The 18,407-nt window shown below is 40.8% G+C and overlaps 1 protein-coding gene across 4 annotated transcripts in view; it reads left to right on the top strand.

The window, feature by feature from the left end:
* The first annotated feature begins 3,611 nt into the window (after positions 1–3,611).
* The window catches only part of SLC25A26 (solute carrier family 25 member 26), a 131,886-nt gene continuing 117,090 nt past the window's right edge, over positions 3,612–18,407 (top strand). The window contains exons 1-2 of one of the 4 annotated variants that reach the window (XM_034658621.1): positions 3,612–3,966; positions 15,954–16,110. In XM_034658621.1, coding sequence (XP_034514512.1) covers positions 3,934–3,966; positions 15,954–16,110 — 190 coding nt within the window. In that variant the 5' untranslated portion in view covers positions 3,612–3,933. The remainder of the gene's footprint in view (positions 3,967–15,953; positions 16,111–18,407) is intronic. The other 3 variants (XM_034658620.1, XM_034658623.1, XM_034658622.1) reach the window with 3 other exon arrangements.

Consider the following 18,407-nt stretch of genomic DNA (forward strand, 5'->3'; position numbering starts at 1 on the left):
CCCAGGTGCCTCATACTAGCATTTCTTGAAAAAGAGGTCCCAGGTCATGTTGTTAGATCTGTGTTTCCTAAAGGGCATCTAGTGGAAATAGTCGATGAAGCTTTTACCTTTGTAAAAAAGGAGAGAATATAACGTTTCTTCTTGATACTGGAAGGCATCTAATGAATTGTATTACCATCCAAGTTACCAGAAAATGGCATCAATGTAATTTCTTCTTACATAGTTAAAGACAGTCATTACATTGAAGAAGAAAAGAGTTTCCCCTTAATTTTAGATTAAAAAATTAATTTATTATCTCAAAGTTAAGATCAATAGTCTGAGTTAAATTCTCTCTTAGGGGAAGAGTTTTATCTAAAACTTCCAAGGTCATTAGTGACTGGAAATAACATTTGTTTTCTCTGAGGGGTATAGTAGTACGTATCACCAAATGCTTGTGCACCTCAATAATTTATAGCATTCAGAATCTAGAATGTTAATAGGAAAATACCGAATAAATTTAATATTTTCTACATGCCAGGCACTGGACTATGTACTTTCCATGAATATATTATCCAATCATCACCATCTTATTACACAAATATAATATTTTAATCAGTTATCAAGGTATAGCTTATATACGGTAAAGTGCGCCCATTTAAATTATAAAATTTAATGCATTGTTGTAAATGTATACACGTAAGCAGTGGCCAGCGCAATGATGAACAGAACATCTCTCTATCACAGCAAAGTGTTCTTTTGTGCCCCCTTTATAATCAATCAGATTGGCCTTACAGTGGCCTCTATTTCCTTGAGGGGTGCACCAGGTCCTGGGCTGTGGTTGCTGATGCTTTGCAAGCCAGTGAACCCCCAACCATCTCAGGCTCTTCACAGGCTTTCGTTATCATCAGAAATTACAGTAGACATATCGGTCAAAGGAGGTAGCCACTGCCATCTGTGGGGCCATCATCAGAGCCAACCTTTCCATTGTCCTCGTGTGCAAAGGCTCCTGTGGTAACAAGATCGGCAAGCCCCACAAGTTCCATGAGAAGTGACCTGCTGCTGTGGCTCTGTGCTGGTGTGCCTCATCCCTGCCACCCAGAGGCACTGACATTGTCTCAAGAAGCTACCGATGGTGGCCAGGATTGACAACTCTACCCCTCGGCCAGGGCCTACAGTGCCACACTGGGCAACTTTGCCAAGGTCACTTTTGATGCCATTTTCCAAGACCTACAGCTGTCTCACCTCCAGCCTCTGGAAAGAGACTGTGTTCACCAAGTCTCCCTATCAGGAATTCACTGATCATCTTGTAAAGACCTACACCAGAGTCTCTGTGTAGAGGACACTGGCTCCCGCTAGGGCCAACACATAGTTTTATACAAGAAATATAAAGTGAATTAAAGCCTGATTAAAAACATATATTAAAAAAAATAAGAGGGGCACCAGTTTCTGTAGTGGTCATACAGGTTGCAGGTGCTCTTCATTCTTGCCAACAACACTTTTTTTGGAGCGGCTCTATTGGGTATGTGTATCTCATCAGTTTTCACTTGCATATCTCTGATATGGTATCCCGTTTCCATGGTAACACCCAGTGATTCTCACCTTCTGGTATTCACACCTTTTTTTAGTTCAATCCCATAAAAAGTAGGGATGACCTGTGTAACAAATGGGCTATTGTAGGAATGACAACTGAGTGACTTCTGAGGCTCAGTCATACAAAACATTACAGTTTCTCTCTAAGACCACTCACTCTGGGGAAAACCAGCTGCCATTAGTGCTAATTTGCCAGTCAGGGGAGTGAGCCGTTTTGTAAGTGGATCCCACTCAAGTCTTCAGATATAGCTCTAGCTTATAACCTGATGGCGGACTCATGAGAGACACTCTGAGACTGAATCACTCCACTGAGCCATTCCTGGATTCCTGTCCTACAGAAACTATGTGAGGTAATAAAAGTTTATTGTTGTTCTAAGTTTTGGGGTAGTTTGTTACCCAGCAACAGGTAACCAGTACAGATTTTGAGACTTGAAAATGCAGTGCTACTATAACAAATATTTAAGACATAGGAGTGGCTTTGTCACCAGGCAGTAGATAAATGGAAGGACTTTGAGGAAAGCATTAGTGCAAGTCTACTGATAGAACCCTGATAGCCTTTGAGGAGCCTGCCAGCAAGGGCTTATGGGTAAATATGGTTGGCATAATTCTAAGATGGCTCTCAAGATTCCTGCTCTGTAATTCATATGTTTTGTACAATTACTTCCCTTGAGTGTGAGTAGAACCTGTTAGCATGATAATATATAACTTCTATGATTATGTTGCATTATATGGCAAAAAAAGATTTGGCAGATGTAATTAAGGTCCCTAATCATTGAGTTAATCAAAAGGGAGATTATCTTGGGGGGGCCTGACTTAGTCTTGACTTTCAAGTCTTGAAAGAGACAAACGACAGTGTAAGAGGTTCTCCTGCTAGCCTGGGGGAAGCGAACCAGCATATTTTGAGATGGCCTATAGATCCTGACATGTGGCAAACAGGAGAGGACCAGTGTTCTGCAGGCAGCATAGGGAAAGGTGTTGTTGGTAGAGGGAACAACATGGGTAAAATGTGGAGGCTTTAAAGTGTATAGTCTGTCTGTGAGTAGTCTAGCCAGTGGGAAGTGTGACAGAAGACACCATCTGGGAAGTGTATACCATAGTAAGGAGCTGGACTATCTCACATGTGCAGCAAAAGGGAGTAATTTAAAGCAGGGAAGTGACATTACCATTATCTTTAGAGAGCACTTCCTAAGAACCAGGAACTAAGCTGAGAACGTGTATGCATCACCTCATGGAATCTGTAATAGTACCAAATGGAGAAGTTACTATCATTATCCCCACTTCACAAAGGAGGAAACTCAGTCTGGGAGAAATTATGCCCAAACCTAGTGGGCGAAGCTCAGAATCTGAAACCCTTAAAGGTATGCTTGCTAATCATTTCTAGATTACGTATCTAGATGAGAATAAAGGAAACACAGAACTTTATTTAATAAATGTAAAGGCAGGTCCACTCCAAGAGACTTTTACTAAGTACTTAATATAGTGGTCTTCTAGATATGCGCGCTGGTACCGCAGCGAACTAGATAAGCAAATAAATAATTTAAAACGTAAAAAATATTAATTGCAATAACTGTCAGTAAGAAGTAGAGGATGCTAATTTTTAGCTGGAGTAAGGAAACTTTTAAAGTCTTTTACTATATGTTTATTTAATAATTAAAAAAATATTTATTTATTTCAGAGAGAATGCACAAGCAGGGGGAGCGGCAGAGGGAGAGGGAAAAGCAGGTTGGCCGCTGAGCAAGCAGCCCCACCCGGGGTTCGATTCCAGGACCCCGGGATCAGGACCTGAGCCGAAGGCAGACGCAACCGACTGATCCACCCAGGCGCTCCTATTTAATAATCGTCTGATGTTAAGTCGTTGTATAGAGATTTTAGACAAAATTTGCACACCTAAAACCAAGAGGGAAACCAGAAAAAGAAGAAATTGGAAATCACAAGCCTAGTCTCCTGAAATCCGTCCTGCCCCTCCAGGGCCCCGCCCCTCACTAAGCCCCGCCTCTTTGGGGTTTACACTTTACCCTCAGCCAGCCTTCAGCTGCCCTCTCTCTTTCAGGATCCAGCCGAGACTCATTAGCTCGCGAGAGTTCCATCGTCCAGCCTCATCACAGGCCTGCAGCAGGAAAGGGAGGCAGAGAAGAGTCGCGAGATTTGGCCCAACAACATCCCTCCCCGGACTCCCCCGCCTCCTTCCCGGCGCTCTTTCGGGCCCAGCTTTCCCGGTTGCACGTGTAGTTGTTATGGTTCAATCTCACGTGGTCGCGGAAGTGCCGGCACTGCAGGTCCGCCTCCAAGATGGCGGCGCCCAGTGAATAAGGTCGCGACACCTGCTGAACCTCGGTTTATAGCTTTGGAGGTGTCTGCGGGGCCATGGACCGACCCGGGTTCACGACTTCGCTGGTGGTGAGTGCTGGGCTGTAGGGTGGGCTCTCGGGGTGCCGGAGTCTTGCACTGGAGCCCGTAGTGGCTTTTGTGCCCTAGTACTTTCTTCCGGTTTAGTGCGTCGGACCGTCCTGGAATCCCTGGTCACTAGGCAGGTCTGGGGGTAGCGCGGGGTTCCTAGGCCACCGCCGGGCCTCGTGTCAAGGTTGTGTCATTCCTACCCGGAAAACCGAAGGAGAGGGGGGCGGGGTGCTCGACAGTCTTCCTCAAGATTGTTTACTTAAAGAAAAAAGAAGCCTCAATTGTATGCTGTAACCACACTCTGGAGAACTTGGGAATTAAATATATGTAACAAAACAACGCTTACAGACTCCTCCCCGTCAAGGACTGGGTTTTCATTTAGCTTTATCTGTTCACTCTCGGAAAATGACCTATCTGTTCATTGAATGTAAATCTGCTTTTCTTTCAAGCGTTCGTGTAGGCTGTGGGTATAGTGATAAGCACAAATAGGTATGGAGCCAATAAGATAGTAGTGTTTAATTTCTTAGAGAACTACAAGAATCAACATGTTTTCATATCAAAAACAAAACCTACGAACAAAAATTTCTCTTATGGCAGGTCCAGTAGGGATAGTAGATACAGCAGTGAATACGGTTTGGTCCTTGTGGGAGAGTAGGCAGAACAGTAAAAAAGAAAGGAAAAAAAAAAGAAAACGAGAAAAAGAAAGAAAAAAAAGGCTCCCACTGGAGTAATGGAGGCTCAATGGAATTTCTTCATTTAATTATCAAAGGTTTGTTTTTGCAGGTGTTGGAGATAATATGTTGAACAAGCTAGACCTCACGGGTCAGGTGGTGGAGACAGAATAGTAAAATGGCTGTTAGGATAAATGTGATGAGGGCTAGTTTCAGGGTGTTATGGAAAGATGTGCAAGGGAGTGCCTTAGCCTCACTTGTAGGATGATGGTTTTAAACTTAAGTTTGCTGAGACTTGTGTAAAACTAGTCTTTAAAGATCCAAAGAAATGTGTTACCACTTTGAAGTTTTCCTCTATAGGTAGTGAGACAGTGGTAGTAGTTTTGACAGCATTACCCTGCTAGGAACTGGGGTAAGCTTTTCATGAACATCAACGCTAACAAACAATTAAGTCCTATCCTGGTTTTCCAAATGAGAAACCGAGGTACAGAGAGGTTAGGTAACGTCGCCAAAGTCACACAGGTGAGATCTATTCCACATGTGTAAGTAAGTGTTGGAGCTCAGATTCCAATCCAAGTGGTGTAATGTGGGATTCCATGCCCATAAACACTCCTTGATACTGTTTTTGAAGTCAGCAGCTGTAGCCGTTGCTAAAAACAGGTCAGTGCCAGAGTTAACAAACAGTAGTTTTAAAATTTATTAAAGTGTGGTACAAATGCCGAAAAATGTACTTTTTTTCGTTATAGTTACCAAGGTAAAATTAGGATCAATAAGTAGTTTTGAGGAAGTTAGATTTCATTCAAGCTAAAGAAGAATGGTTTCGTTTACTAAGCACACAGTTTATCTGCCATGTATTTTGTCCATCGGGCATTCTGAAAGCCCTTGGAGGTATGGTAGTGAACAAACTCATAAGTACTATTTAAGGAATGAACTGAGGAGCGCCTGGGTGGCTCAGTTGGTTAAGTGTCTGACTTCGGCTCATGTCATGATCTTGGGGTACTGGGATCGGTACTTGTGCTCCCTGCTCAGCAGGGAGTCTGCTTGTCCCTCTCCCCCTCCCCCACTTGCGTTTTCTCTCTCTCTCAAAATCTTCAAAAAAATTATTTAAAAAATGAACTGCAGTGGGATAGAGATAGAATAATGTTGGAGGACCTACTTTAGATGGAGTGACCAAGAAAGCCCCCAAGGAGGTGACATCAAACTAAGACATAAAATTTAAGAAAGCACAAGACATTTTGTTGAGCAGAGGAGAAAATTCAGGGGGAGCAGCATGAAGGAAAACCCTCACATGGAAAGAATTGAGGATGTTAAAGTGGTGGCTGGGGCCTGGTGGGTAAGGGTGTTGTGGCGGGGGTATATCAGAGAGGTAGAGAAAGTCAGCCTAAGTGAGTCTTTGTAGGCGATGGAAAGGATTTTGGATTTTATTTGAAGCATAATGGAAGCCATTAGAAAGTTTTATTATCAAAGTAGTTCAGCCATGGAGTGGCCTTTTTTTCCCCCCCTCCCCAGATTGGGAGCGTCCTTGAGGCAGGCTGAGCGCTCTTGGGGGAGTTTTGTTTTGCTTATTACTGTTTTACCAGTGGCTGGCATTATATAGGTACTCAGCTTTACTTATTAAATGAATGAATGAATGAAAGGTCTAAATGATTGCTCTTGAAATTTAGATTCTGAGTATTAAATGAGATAATGTTAGATACGCAGTACAGAGCCTGGCATATAGCAGACATTTAAATACTCCCTAAAGCTTCAGGAGAGGATCACGGTTGTAGAGTAGAATAGGGGAAGAGCGTCTGGTGTATACTTTAGAAAAGCAGTTTGTAACTAAGTATTAGTGATCTGAAGGTGTTCGTAACATTTAACTCAGTGAAGATAATAGAAGGCCTCTTAAATGTGAAACACAGCATGGTTAAGTAGACGGTTATAGATGCAGTTCATCGACTCTTCAGGGGCCATTAACAATGGTGCTTGTGAAGAGTATGCACCATAACATGGAAAATACTTAGAGAAAAAATACAGCACTGCACATAGGTACGTCTGTTTTCATGTTTAATTAAAACTATAAAAATACTATTCCATTCGTTAAAAAAGGACAATTGCAATTTTCCAAGATAATACAAAATAATTTTTTAGAAAGATTTTATTTATTAGAGAGTGAGAGAGAGCATGAGAGTGGGGTGAGAGGCAGAGGGAGAAGCAGACTCCCTGCTGAGCAGGGAGCCCCATGCAGGGCTGGATCCCCAGGACCCCGGGATCATGACCAAAGCCGAACGAAGGTAGGCGCATAACCTACTGAGCCACCCTGGCACCCCCAAAATAATTTTGATAGTAGCATTACTTTTAATCTTCTAGTTTTTTAAATATAAAAAAGTACTTCATATTTTTAAAAATGCCACACCATATGTTACATCTCTTTTCCTTCCTGCCTGGCTCTTCTCTCCCCTTCAGTACTTGACTATTTCATTGTCCTCGTAGTTCATGAATTCATCTGGCTTGTTGGATGAAACCAAAAACATCCTGCTGTAGTTGCTTTTAACCAGTTCTAGGTTATAGGGAAAAGAACCTTGGCAAGTGGGTCTTTGCGTGGTAGCCTGCGTTGTCAAAACGTGCAAGCGGAAACCATGCAGAGTGCTCTGAATAAGTGATGAGAAAGCATGTAATTCTTCAGTGACCTCCAAGAATTCTTGTCAGTGGTAAATACAGACCCTTACTGTTGATCGGAAATGTATAGGGAAGTGAAAAAAATAGTAAAGATAATATTGAGAACATTGTCATGTGAAACACTAGAAACCAAGAATTTATTTCTTTGTGAAAAGTGTGTCAAAAGTAATTGGACCAGTGCTGGTCTTCTAGTCCGATAACTTACAGAACAAGCATCTTTTTTATGCCCTGGCCAAGTGTCATACTGCTTTCTAAGGTTGGATCAACTTCCAGCATTTTATCCTGTGTGCTTTTCAATGTTAGGAAATATCTCCAAGAGTTCCTTTAATGGGAAGATTTTTTGCTGGGATCCCTTCCTCAGAAACATCTTCATCCTTTTGGTCACAGCGACTTTCCTCACTTATGTTGATAAGTTGGCCTTCACGAATTTCCTCTGACGCGTATCTAGGGTCTCTCGGACAGCAGTGTCCATATTCTCATGGCTGGCTGTGTCTTTTTGTAACTTTATATTGGGTTTGACTTTCACTTTCAGTGTTAGCACTTTTATTTGCTGCACTTTCATCTTTTTGGCCAGTTCCCTCTTTTTGATTATCTATTTTTGGAAAATGTCGCTGTGTTAACTGTAATTTGAACCATGGTGCTGGATGAACTTGTGTTACTTGTGGGAATTGAAGTTCATGCATGTTGGTACTGTGTAAAGCAAGGATTGTCTGCTTGACTGTTCTTTTAAAGTTGTTTTCTTAGTGGGGTGGTTCCAAAAAAGCGTTTTCATCCTCTTCATGCAGTAGTGTCTTCTCACTGGGCCTGACCTGCTGAGAACCGCTGGCCGAATGTGACTTGAGGGGAATGGCAAGGGTAATGTTGCCAGGGCTTCTTAGGTAGGGTGAGAAAACAGAGAAAAGAGAAGAATCAAATATTGGACATACTTTGAGAGGAGTTTTCAACATTCTTTGCCACATAGCTTTCTTTCCTGGAAGGTGGCCCCCTTGTTTTCAGTCTGGTGCACAGGAAAGTTAGTATCCGATGAGGAAGCGTCATCTGCACATCTCTAAGGAATTGGGAATTATGCTTCCGCCTTTTCTAGGTTGCTTTTTGTGACTTCTTTATGGCCTTTAAGTCAGAGGGAGCAGGTCTTCTTTGCTTGAGCAGTCACCTAGACACAAGTATATTCTGACTTTTGATCAGTCAGTGGAGCTTCAAGGCACCCTCAGACACCACCAGTCAACTGGGACCACCATTGAGAGCCAGTGCTGCGATGGAGGCCTTTGTCCTGTGTCTCAAGTACTAGAAGGCAGGACCACTTTTCCTTTCTCATTTCTCTTTCACCATAAGAGGGGCTGCTGGGAAAGTTTTAGTATTTGATCATTGTAAAGGACTTGTTAATGTGCTTTTGTTACCACTTCCCAAACAAATGCTACACGTCGAAATAAACATTTAATATTGCGAAAATATATATAACACAGCATTTGAATAACATTAATGAAATGTCAAATAGAGGAAAGATAAAAATTGCACCTGTGGTTTTCCCACCTCCACAAAGTAGGTATCTTTATCTGTTCAACGAGACATGTTTGTTAGCCTTTGTTCTGGTACTTGGGAAGAGTGCCTCAAAGATACGGTCCCAGCCCTCCTGGGTTTACAGTCAAGTAGGAGGCTGACATTAAAAAGAAAATGAAACAAAAATTAGCTATGCAGTGGCAAGGAGTGATTAAAAAGTAACCATTTCCTGAGTACTTTAACATGTGCCTCTGTTGTTTTTTCATAGCCCAAGTCATATGGTTACAGTTTTGTATTCTGCTTCTAAAAAATTAACCCATAAATTCGAATCTAATGGTCACAAAGAAATTTGAACATAAATATTCCTCAAGTTTTCGAAGTCGGTGCTGAATTGTTGCTGCCGTGCATGGCACGATTTGGCTTTGTATGGAGTGTGTCCATGGGTGATTCTTATCCAGGGAGCAGAGTTGGGGGAGACGTTGCAATTCATTATTACTCATGAAAGACTTGAATTTATATATTCTATATACGAACGTATGAGATTTAATATTTGAATATAATCTTCAGTCTTTGTTAAGTCTTTTTCATGGCTTTTAATATTGTCATGTCAGAAATACTGCATCAGGAAACTTCGAAGGATATTTATAGTAACATACTAAAAATAATAATTCATGTTTATTGATAAGTGATTAAGACTGGCATTTTGCAGTCTTTACTGGCATTTCCAGGGAAGTAGGTGGTCTGCTATAGACAGGAGACAAGGGCTCACTAATTGTATTTAATTCTCATATAATCTCAGTTGTGAAATAGGTACTATTATTTTCCCCGTTTCATGTATGAAGAAGTCTAGACTTAGAGAGGGTGAAATAGCTTTCCTAAGACTCAGTTGAGATTGAAGCCAGGTCTGTCTGTCTGATGTCAAAGCTACGTTCTTAGACAATAGTAAATCTGAAAGAATTTCTGGAGAAATGGAAGGATATTCAAGTCAAATTCTAGAACCATTACTGCGTTCTTGAGAATAGCCTCACTAAACAAAAGTGTGCCGACACAGCCTTTTCCATCAGGAGGTGAGGGTAAGCAGAATTTCTGGAGAAGTCATCCTAAGTAGACCACAAAGCTGTCAGTGTCGATGTGGAATGCTAAGTAGCAGACAGATAGCAGTGCTTTCAGTGGTCACAATTGCCCTGGCAAACCACAACAGGGACAATTAAAGAGTGATGGACTGTTTTTCTTCTGAACGTGTAGTCTTATGAAGTGTTTTCTCATCATCTCACATCCCCATTCAATTCAAACCAGCAAACAGGTGCAGAAGCCCTGCTATTATGAGGTTCCGGGTTAGATATTTAGGAGAACAGGGGTGACTGATGTGGTTTCTGTTCTGAAGGATCTTAATGTCTGCTCAGACGTAATGGTTAGTTAGTACCGAAGGTGAAATATAAACGGAGTTATATGGGGGAGTCAAAGAAGTAGTATTTAATTCTGACTGGGAGCTTGGGAAGGACTTTAGAGGGCATGTGGCATTTGGTCACACAGTGAACAGGATTTCGGCGGGTGTGTATGTACAGAGGTATGGTGGCCGGGGAGTGGGTGGTCTGCTGTAGACGGGAGACAAGAAGCATAGGAAGGACATTCCACGCTGAAAGAAAAACCTAAGCAGGGAGGAGGGCAGAAATGACAAGTTTTAGGACATGTTCTGGAAACAGATTGGGTGAGGCTCATGGTCTGTAAGAGGGTGCAAAATGCAGCTGGATAGGTAGTTTAGGGTCGAGGTTCTTAGTTACCTCTTATTAAGTGCCTACTATATACCACATGCAACGAGGGAATTGGGATTTATTTATTTATTTTTTCTTCTTGGTGGAGCAGTATTCATTTTGAAAAGCTTTACTTTTCTATGTTTATAATACTCTTTACAAAACTGGAATAATATAAAAATTAGCAAGATAGTAAAAATACTACTCATCTTGAATTTCTTTCCATAGAAGTCATAACTTATAGCAATTCAGTGTGTATGCTTCCAGACTTCTAGTTATGCCTATATACAAATCAATACACATTTCTTTGAAAGGTGAGATGATATAGCATATATTCTATAGCTTATTTGATCAATTTAAAAAGATAACACATGTTTCTGTGCCGGTGTGTTCAGATTGACCTGATTCTCTTAAAGGCTGTGTAGCAATCCATTACTCAGAGATAACATAATTTATCTAACAAGTCCCCAAGGATGGACCATTAGGTTATTTCCAGTATTTTTTTTTTTTAAGATTTTATTTATTTGTCATAGAGAGAGAGTGCACACACGCAGGGGGAGAGGCAGGTGGAGGGAGAAGCAGGCTCCCTGCTGAGCACAAAGCCCCATGTGGGACTTGATCCCAGGACCCTGGGATCATGACCTGAGCCGAAGGCAGACACTTAACCAACTGAGCCACCCAGGCGTCCCTATTTCCAGTTTTTTACTATTACAAACAATGCTGTAGTAAACCATCTAGTATATTTATGCACTCCTCTGTGGAAGAAGTGTTTAGAAGTAAAACCACAGGATCAAGGCTTTGTAATTTAAAATTCTCATTTTGCCAAATTGTCCTTCAGAAGCTCATAATAATTTGTTTCCTTTAATAGTGCCTATAACTGTTCTTCATGTTTTTAACCTTTCCTGATTTATTGGGGAAAACGTTTTGTTTTTATTTGATCATTAATGATGGGGAAGCAGTATATTCATTTCGTTGGCTGTTCATATTTTTCTTTTGTGAGTTGCATGGTCCTGTTTTTGCAGTTTGTTTTTAATTCGATATAGCTGTTTAAGGTTGATTTGTAGTAACTTCCAACATAGAGGTAGTAGCTTTTTTTTTTTTTTTTTTTTTAAAGATTTTATTTATTTATTTGACAGAGATAGAGACAGCCAGCGAGAGAGGGAACACAAGCAGGGGGAGTGGGAGAGGAAGAAGCAGGCCCACAGCGGAGGAGCCTGATGTGGGGCTCAATCCCATAACACCGGGATCACGCCCTGAGCCGAAGGCAGACGCTCAACCGCTGTGCCACCCAGGCGCCCCGAGGTAGTAGCTTTTTATTTGGGTTCTTGATTCATTCATTCTTTAAGTAGTTATTGAGTGCCTGCTATGTACCCGTGCTGGGAACATACTGGTTAACAAAACAGGTATGCAGCTTACTGTCTGGTGGGATGCACGGACACTGAAGAAATGGTCAGATGCTCAACTATAGAACTAAGATTGTGATCAGCAGGTGCAAAAAAAGGGTCTAAACCCAGACGGGGAGATAGGGAGCATCTGTGCACAGTCCTAGAAATGAGGAAGATCAGATGACTTGGGAGGAAAGAGAGAGCAAGGCAGCAAGAAGGTACCAAGCCAAGGGCAATGGCGGTGGAGTTGAGCGGTAGATGGAGTCCTGACTTGCAGAGCCTCGTAGGCTGTACTGTGATTTTGTTCTTTATCCTAAGGGCTCTTAGAAAGCTTGGGAGACTTACAAGCTGGAGAGTGGCAAGATGAAATTGAAATTTGCATTTCACGAAGCTGATGCTGTCATTAGCGTAGAGGGGCCAGGAGCACTGTAAGGAGACTGAATCTTGGTGGGGAAGAAGACAAGTGTGTCGGGAAGGAGAGGCAGCACTTGTCTGTGAGGCTGAGTCACCGGAGGCTGCCTTGTTGGGGAGAAGACCAAGGAGGGATGTTTCTCAGGGAAACCATCTCAACCGTCTGACTGGTTCTTAGCTGTCAGGCCAGTGGCCTGTAATGATTTTGCTTAGTTAGATTAGCCAGGTGCTTTGGTTTTGTTCTCTGGTCTAGCAGCAGTGATTTCTTTTTTTCTGTTATTGTGCCAGCCCCCTTTTGAGAAGGGAAGGTTTTATAGCATGCAGTCTTGAATTTTTTTTAACTCCCAGAGTAATTTCTTTTCTTTTCTTTTTTTTTTTTTTAAAGATTTTATTTATTTGACAGAGACAGCCAGTGAGAGAGGGAACACAGGCAGGGGGAGTGGGAGAGGAAGAAGCAGGCTCCCAGTGGAGCAGGGAGCCCGATGCAGGGCTTGATCCCAAGACTCCGGGATCACGCCCTGAGCCGAAGGCAGACGCTTAATAACTGAGCCACCCAGGCGCCCCTCCCAGAGTAATTTCTAAGCGCTCATTAGATACTTCCTCTCTTCAACCTGCCAGCATTTTACATTTATTAAGTTAGAGGCATATTTACATAAAGGCCTCAATAAATTGTTATGTCGTGCTAAGGCTTGCTGGTTATCGGGGTTATGTTCTGTATATTGGATTTTGTCTCGTTCTTAACTACAATTTTCAATGTAAGCTACCACAGATCTTGAAATGAATCTTGCCTGAAGAGAGAGAGACAAAGGGAAAGTGTGTGCGTGTGCATGCGATCAGGGAGGAACAGAGGGAGGAGGAGAGGCAGGAAGAATCTGAAGCAGACCCCCAAATTAGCCCAGAGCCTGATGAGCAGGGCTTGATCCCATGACCCGTGCGATCATGACCTGAGCCGAAACCAAGAGCCAGACGCTTAACTAACTGAGCCACTTAGGCGCCCCTGCCTGATAACCTTTTTGATAAATGATCATAAATAAATTTCTCAGACTAAAGAGTAAAAGAATTTGATGGAGTTCCTTATATTCAACTGATGTTGGCTTGGGCATTTTGAACATAATTATGTGCAAAACAATATTAATGTAAAATTATAAGCATTCCAAAAGTTTTTGTTTAAATCTTAAATATGTTGCTGTGTGGCAAAATATATTGGTATTTCTTTTTTCCTTTTTCCTATTCTCTGTTAGCTGTTTTTTTTTTTCAGTCTTATGAATTTAAATGACATTTGAGTTATAGAAGTTTGAAATCTGCAAAAGCAATTAGTAACTTCTGATTCGTGTTTTACTAGATAAGCAGATTGATTCTGGTTATTTTATTCTCTGAAGGTAAGAGTTCTGATGAAAGAAGGGTTAGAGAATCAATGCATGCAAAATAGCCAACTAGATTAAAAGACTAATTAACTTATTGATTAAAATTTAGCAGTAGATAGCTGGCATCTCTCTGAATCCTCTCCTAAGATTAAAGAGAAAATTACAATGACATGCAGCGTGTTTGTAAAGAATCTAGTCCTATTAGACATTCCCATCGGGATTTTTGTTTTCCTTGTATTTTGAGAAAATGAAGAGGCAGGTGCAATATTTTATTTATGTACTGAATTTTACAAAATCCTTTAAAAGATAATTGAGAAAAATGTTGGAAAAGATTGACTCTTTTTTTACTTTCGTACATTGCTAGAAACATATTCCTGTGACTTAGAAAAGGCGACCTTTATTTTAAGAAAGAAGTCCCAGTTACTTATCATTCTTTGACTGCCTCTTGTGGTTTTCTTCTGGCACATCTCTGGGTTGTTTGGTGACATCTCTTTAGGTCATTTGCAGAGGAGACCTTCGTGGTCTTTTATGTTCTGTTACGTGGTCTCTCAGGCTGATCATATAGTATGGTATTAATATTACGGTAATGTACTTTCCTGTTTCTATTAAAATAATTTTTAATAATTTACCTCTCCTAGTTCATTACTGGATTTCTCATCAGAGTAATTTCATTTTTGCAGTGAACTCTTGCACTGGTTTTATGGTGAGTGGTAAGTAGAGCAGAGTGTGTTTGCTGTGTACTATGCTTTGTATCACCTGAGCATTTTGTGTACCCAAAGGATGGAAACAACTCATCATTTTGAACTTTGGCTGTATGTTTGAATAATACTGTATCTTAATTTTTAATATATAGTTTCAATATATGTATTTCTACCTTTTGAATAGGTAATATATTCATCTTCAAAATCGAAAAGATGAGAAAAGTTATTGATTCATTTTAAAAATTAAGTAGCAACCATATCAAGAGTCTTTTTCTCTTTGTCATTCTTTTGTCTGCTCATGGCAAACTGGTTTTGATTCACATTTTTAAATGATGCCTTTTAGACTTTGTGTATTGAGCTTTCTCTGACACTGTTCTTGAGTTCATATTTTTCAGAAATGTTTTTCCTGAATTTTTTTGCTCTAAGCTGTAACCAGTTTAAAAATATTCTTTTTTTTTTTTTTAAAGATTTTTTTATGTATTCGACAGAGATAGAGACAGCCAGCGAGAGAGGGAACACACAAGCAGGGGGAGTGGGAGAGGAAGAAGCAGGCTCATAGCGGAGGAGCCTCATGTGGGGCTCGATCCCATAACGCCAGGATCACGCACTGAGCCGAAGGCAGATGCTTAACTGCTGTGCCACCCAGGCGCCCCTGTAACCAGTTTAAAAATATTCTATATAGGCTCTACTGTAATCATCAGCGGCAAAGTTAGTTTGTGCAGCTTCACCAAAACAACGTGATGTCTTTTGGGAGATGACTAGTTGGGGCCAGGTTTTAATGTGCTCTGGGAACTTAGCTCCCCCCCCCCATTTTTTTAACTTAATTTAACAATTATCAAGGAATTTTTAAATATACACAAAGGAGAGCAAATACTACAGGAATCCTTAGATGTATGAATCTTAAAATACAGATCTGGATTCCCAAAGACCATTACCTGTTTCAAAATGGAAGTCTCCCCCAGAACAGTCTTACTTCAGTTTTACTACTCGTTTGTCAAGAAGACAAAAATATAACATTTGGTCTGATATGGAAGGGATCAGCAAGATTTAAGTGATAAAAATAAGGTGCAGCACAGCACATATTGTATATACTTTTTTTTAAAAAAAGGAAAATAAAGTTCATATTCATATTTGCTTGTATATGCCTAGAGTAACTTCAGAAGGGTACAGTAAGGAACCCGAAGTGGTTTACCTGAGTTATTAGATGAGGGAAAGAGACTTTGGACTCTTAACCTTTCTGAGATTGCTTGTTGACTTTTGAACCATGTGGGAGTATTAAAAATGAATTTAAAATTAATTTTAAAAATAAAAATTTATTTAAAAAATTACAATTTAAGGATATAGCACAACAATGGTTATTTCCCCAAGAAAATCTATAAATTTAGGTAGAAGGTCCTGTGCTATGCCAAATAAGCTGTGGACTGATAGGTATGAGAAATATGCTTTAAAGATTACCTTTTTCTTATCCCTACCCCCAAATGGCAGAGAGCTTACTTAATTGTAACCTTCTTTCCTTTTCTTTTTTCTTTTCTTTTCTTTTTTTTTAAAGGCTGGTGGGGTAGCAGGTGTCGCTGTTGACTTGATATTATTTCCTCTGGATACTATTAAAACCAGGCTTCAGAGTCCACAAGGATTTAATAAGGCTGGTGGTTTTCGTGGAATCTACGCTGGCGTTCCTTCTGCTGCTATCGGATCCTTTCCTAATGGTAAAAATTATATGGATATTCTCACTGCAAGAAAACCAAGATAATGAGATTTCTTTTCAGAATGGTCTCTGGTGTTACTCCATGTAGAATTGCTCGCATGTTGTAGCTTATCTCTGGAATTTGTTTTCTATTCATTAACTCACTGCTTTTGAATCAGCTAGTGCTAGAGATCTCATTCTGCTCTATTTGTAATAGAATATGAGCAGTCTTTCTAAAATGGTTTTCCTTGTTAAAATTCCCAGTTAGGATCTTGAAAATGTTACTCTAATATTGGTTGTCATACCCCAGAGCAGTGGTTCTCACCCTTGCCCACACACTGGAATCTCTTGGGAAGCTTTAAAAAATACTGATGCCTGTGTCACCTCCAGAAGTTTAATTGGTCTGGGCTTTGCCGGGTATCAGGGGGTTTCGTGGCTTCCGAGGTGATTCCCGTGTGAGGCTCGGTTTAATAACTACTGCCTTGGAGATTCTTTTGGAGCACGTGAACCTAAGAGGCCTTAACCCTTTTCTGTCTTAACTAAATTGCTCTTAGATGATGCAGCCAGCGCCCACTAACTCCTCCTGGATACTCTCTTTCGAGCGTCCTGCTTTTGTTGTAGGTTTGGAGTCGCATTATGTGATTTATAGTCCTCTTATTTTGTAAGCGGTATCTTTTTATTTAATCTACTTTTCGGTGTACTTGTTTCGAATACTTATTTTGTTTACTGACGCTTTCAGTGGCACTCAATAACAAACCAAGCAAACAGAACACACACACACACACACACACACACACACAATTATAGAACCTCTGCTCTAGGAGATTCTTAAACTCTGGAGTTTTTTCTCAGGATAATTCATGAGAAATTTTTTCATGTTCGCCTGATACTTTAATGTTCGTCTGTGTTCATCTGGAGCATGGTATCCACGTAAAGATTGGTAGGGCAGAGAGAAAATAGTGTTTTGGTCCTTTGGTTTCTCTCTCTCTTCTTCTCCCTCCTGCAGCAGCCCTTAGGACAGCAAACTGTGAGGTTGTCCTTCAATTCGCATTTGTCTCACTACTTTCAGCAAGTTACTGTTGAGCACCCACTGCCTGTCAGGTCTAGTTCTCTGTGTGGGAGAGATGCAGCTGTTCCTCAGTTTCACCACACTGCAGTCACCTGAAGAGGTTAAAAAAGTACCGATGCCTGTGTGCCACTTACAGAGATGTGATATCATTGGTCTGAGGTATGGCCTGGGCATTGGACTTAAAAAAAAAAAAAATCTCTTACGGTATTTCCTTTGTCATTTTAAAAGTTCTCTTTCTCTCACAAATTGCACAGAGGAATTCGTGTTGGTGGACAGTAGTATCAGCAATAGTCTATGGAGTACATGGTGCTTTTAGGCTCACGGGACTGTTTTAGATTCTTGCCAGCAGGACTTCACGTACATGTGTTTTGGAACTTTTGCATGTGTGAGAAAATGTTTTTCTTGCCGTATTTATTCTGTTTTCTTTGTTTTGTTTTGTTTTTGTTTTGCCATCCACAGAACTCAGTGGTTGGGTGATGCTGGGTTAGTCAGTCAGAGTGCCCGTGGTTGAGAAATGGCTTTTTTGTTTTTCTGTGAATTTTTGGTGAATAGAAGTTTTCTGTGTGGCACCTTTTTTTTTTTTTTTTCTTCTACTGTTTGGTAAGGTTCTGGGCCGACCACAATACACCAATTTAACATTCAGTGGCTATAGACTTTTCTGAGAACATACAGTGGTCCCCCTTTATCCGTGGTTTTGCTTGCAGCGGTTCAGTTAGCCATGGTACCTGAGTGGTCCAGAAGCAGATGCTCCTTCTGGTGCAGCATCAGAGGGTCAGTATTAGCCTGATGCTGTGTCACATGCCCGCACCATTCACCGCACTGCATCTCATCACATAGGCATTGTATCGGCTCACATCATCGCAAGAGAAAGGGTGAGTACAGTGTAGGTATTTTTGAGACAGAGACCACATTCACATAACTTTCATTACAGTGTATTGTTATAGTTGTTCTATTTTATTATTGTTGCTCATCTCTTACTTGGCCCGATGGAGAAATTAAACTTTAGCACAGATCTGTATGTATAGGAAAAAATGTAGTATATATAGGGTTTGGTACTGTCCGTCATTTCAGTCATGCACTGGGGCTCTTGAACAAATATCCTGTGGATAAGGAGGGACTGCAGTATTCTGCAGGAATTAAGAGTTGGGGGAAGAAGGGGACTGAGGGTTGAAAGAGGAGACCACAGACTCTCTTCAGGATCTTTACTTTCATTTAAAAGGGAATGTAGAAAAATCATAGGTCTATGTTTT

Source organism: Ailuropoda melanoleuca, chromosome 4 (assembly GCF_002007445.2).
Source record: "Ailuropoda melanoleuca isolate Jingjing chromosome 4, ASM200744v2, whole genome shotgun sequence".
NCBI classification, from domain to species: Eukaryota; Metazoa; Chordata; class Mammalia; order Carnivora; family Ursidae; genus Ailuropoda; species Ailuropoda melanoleuca.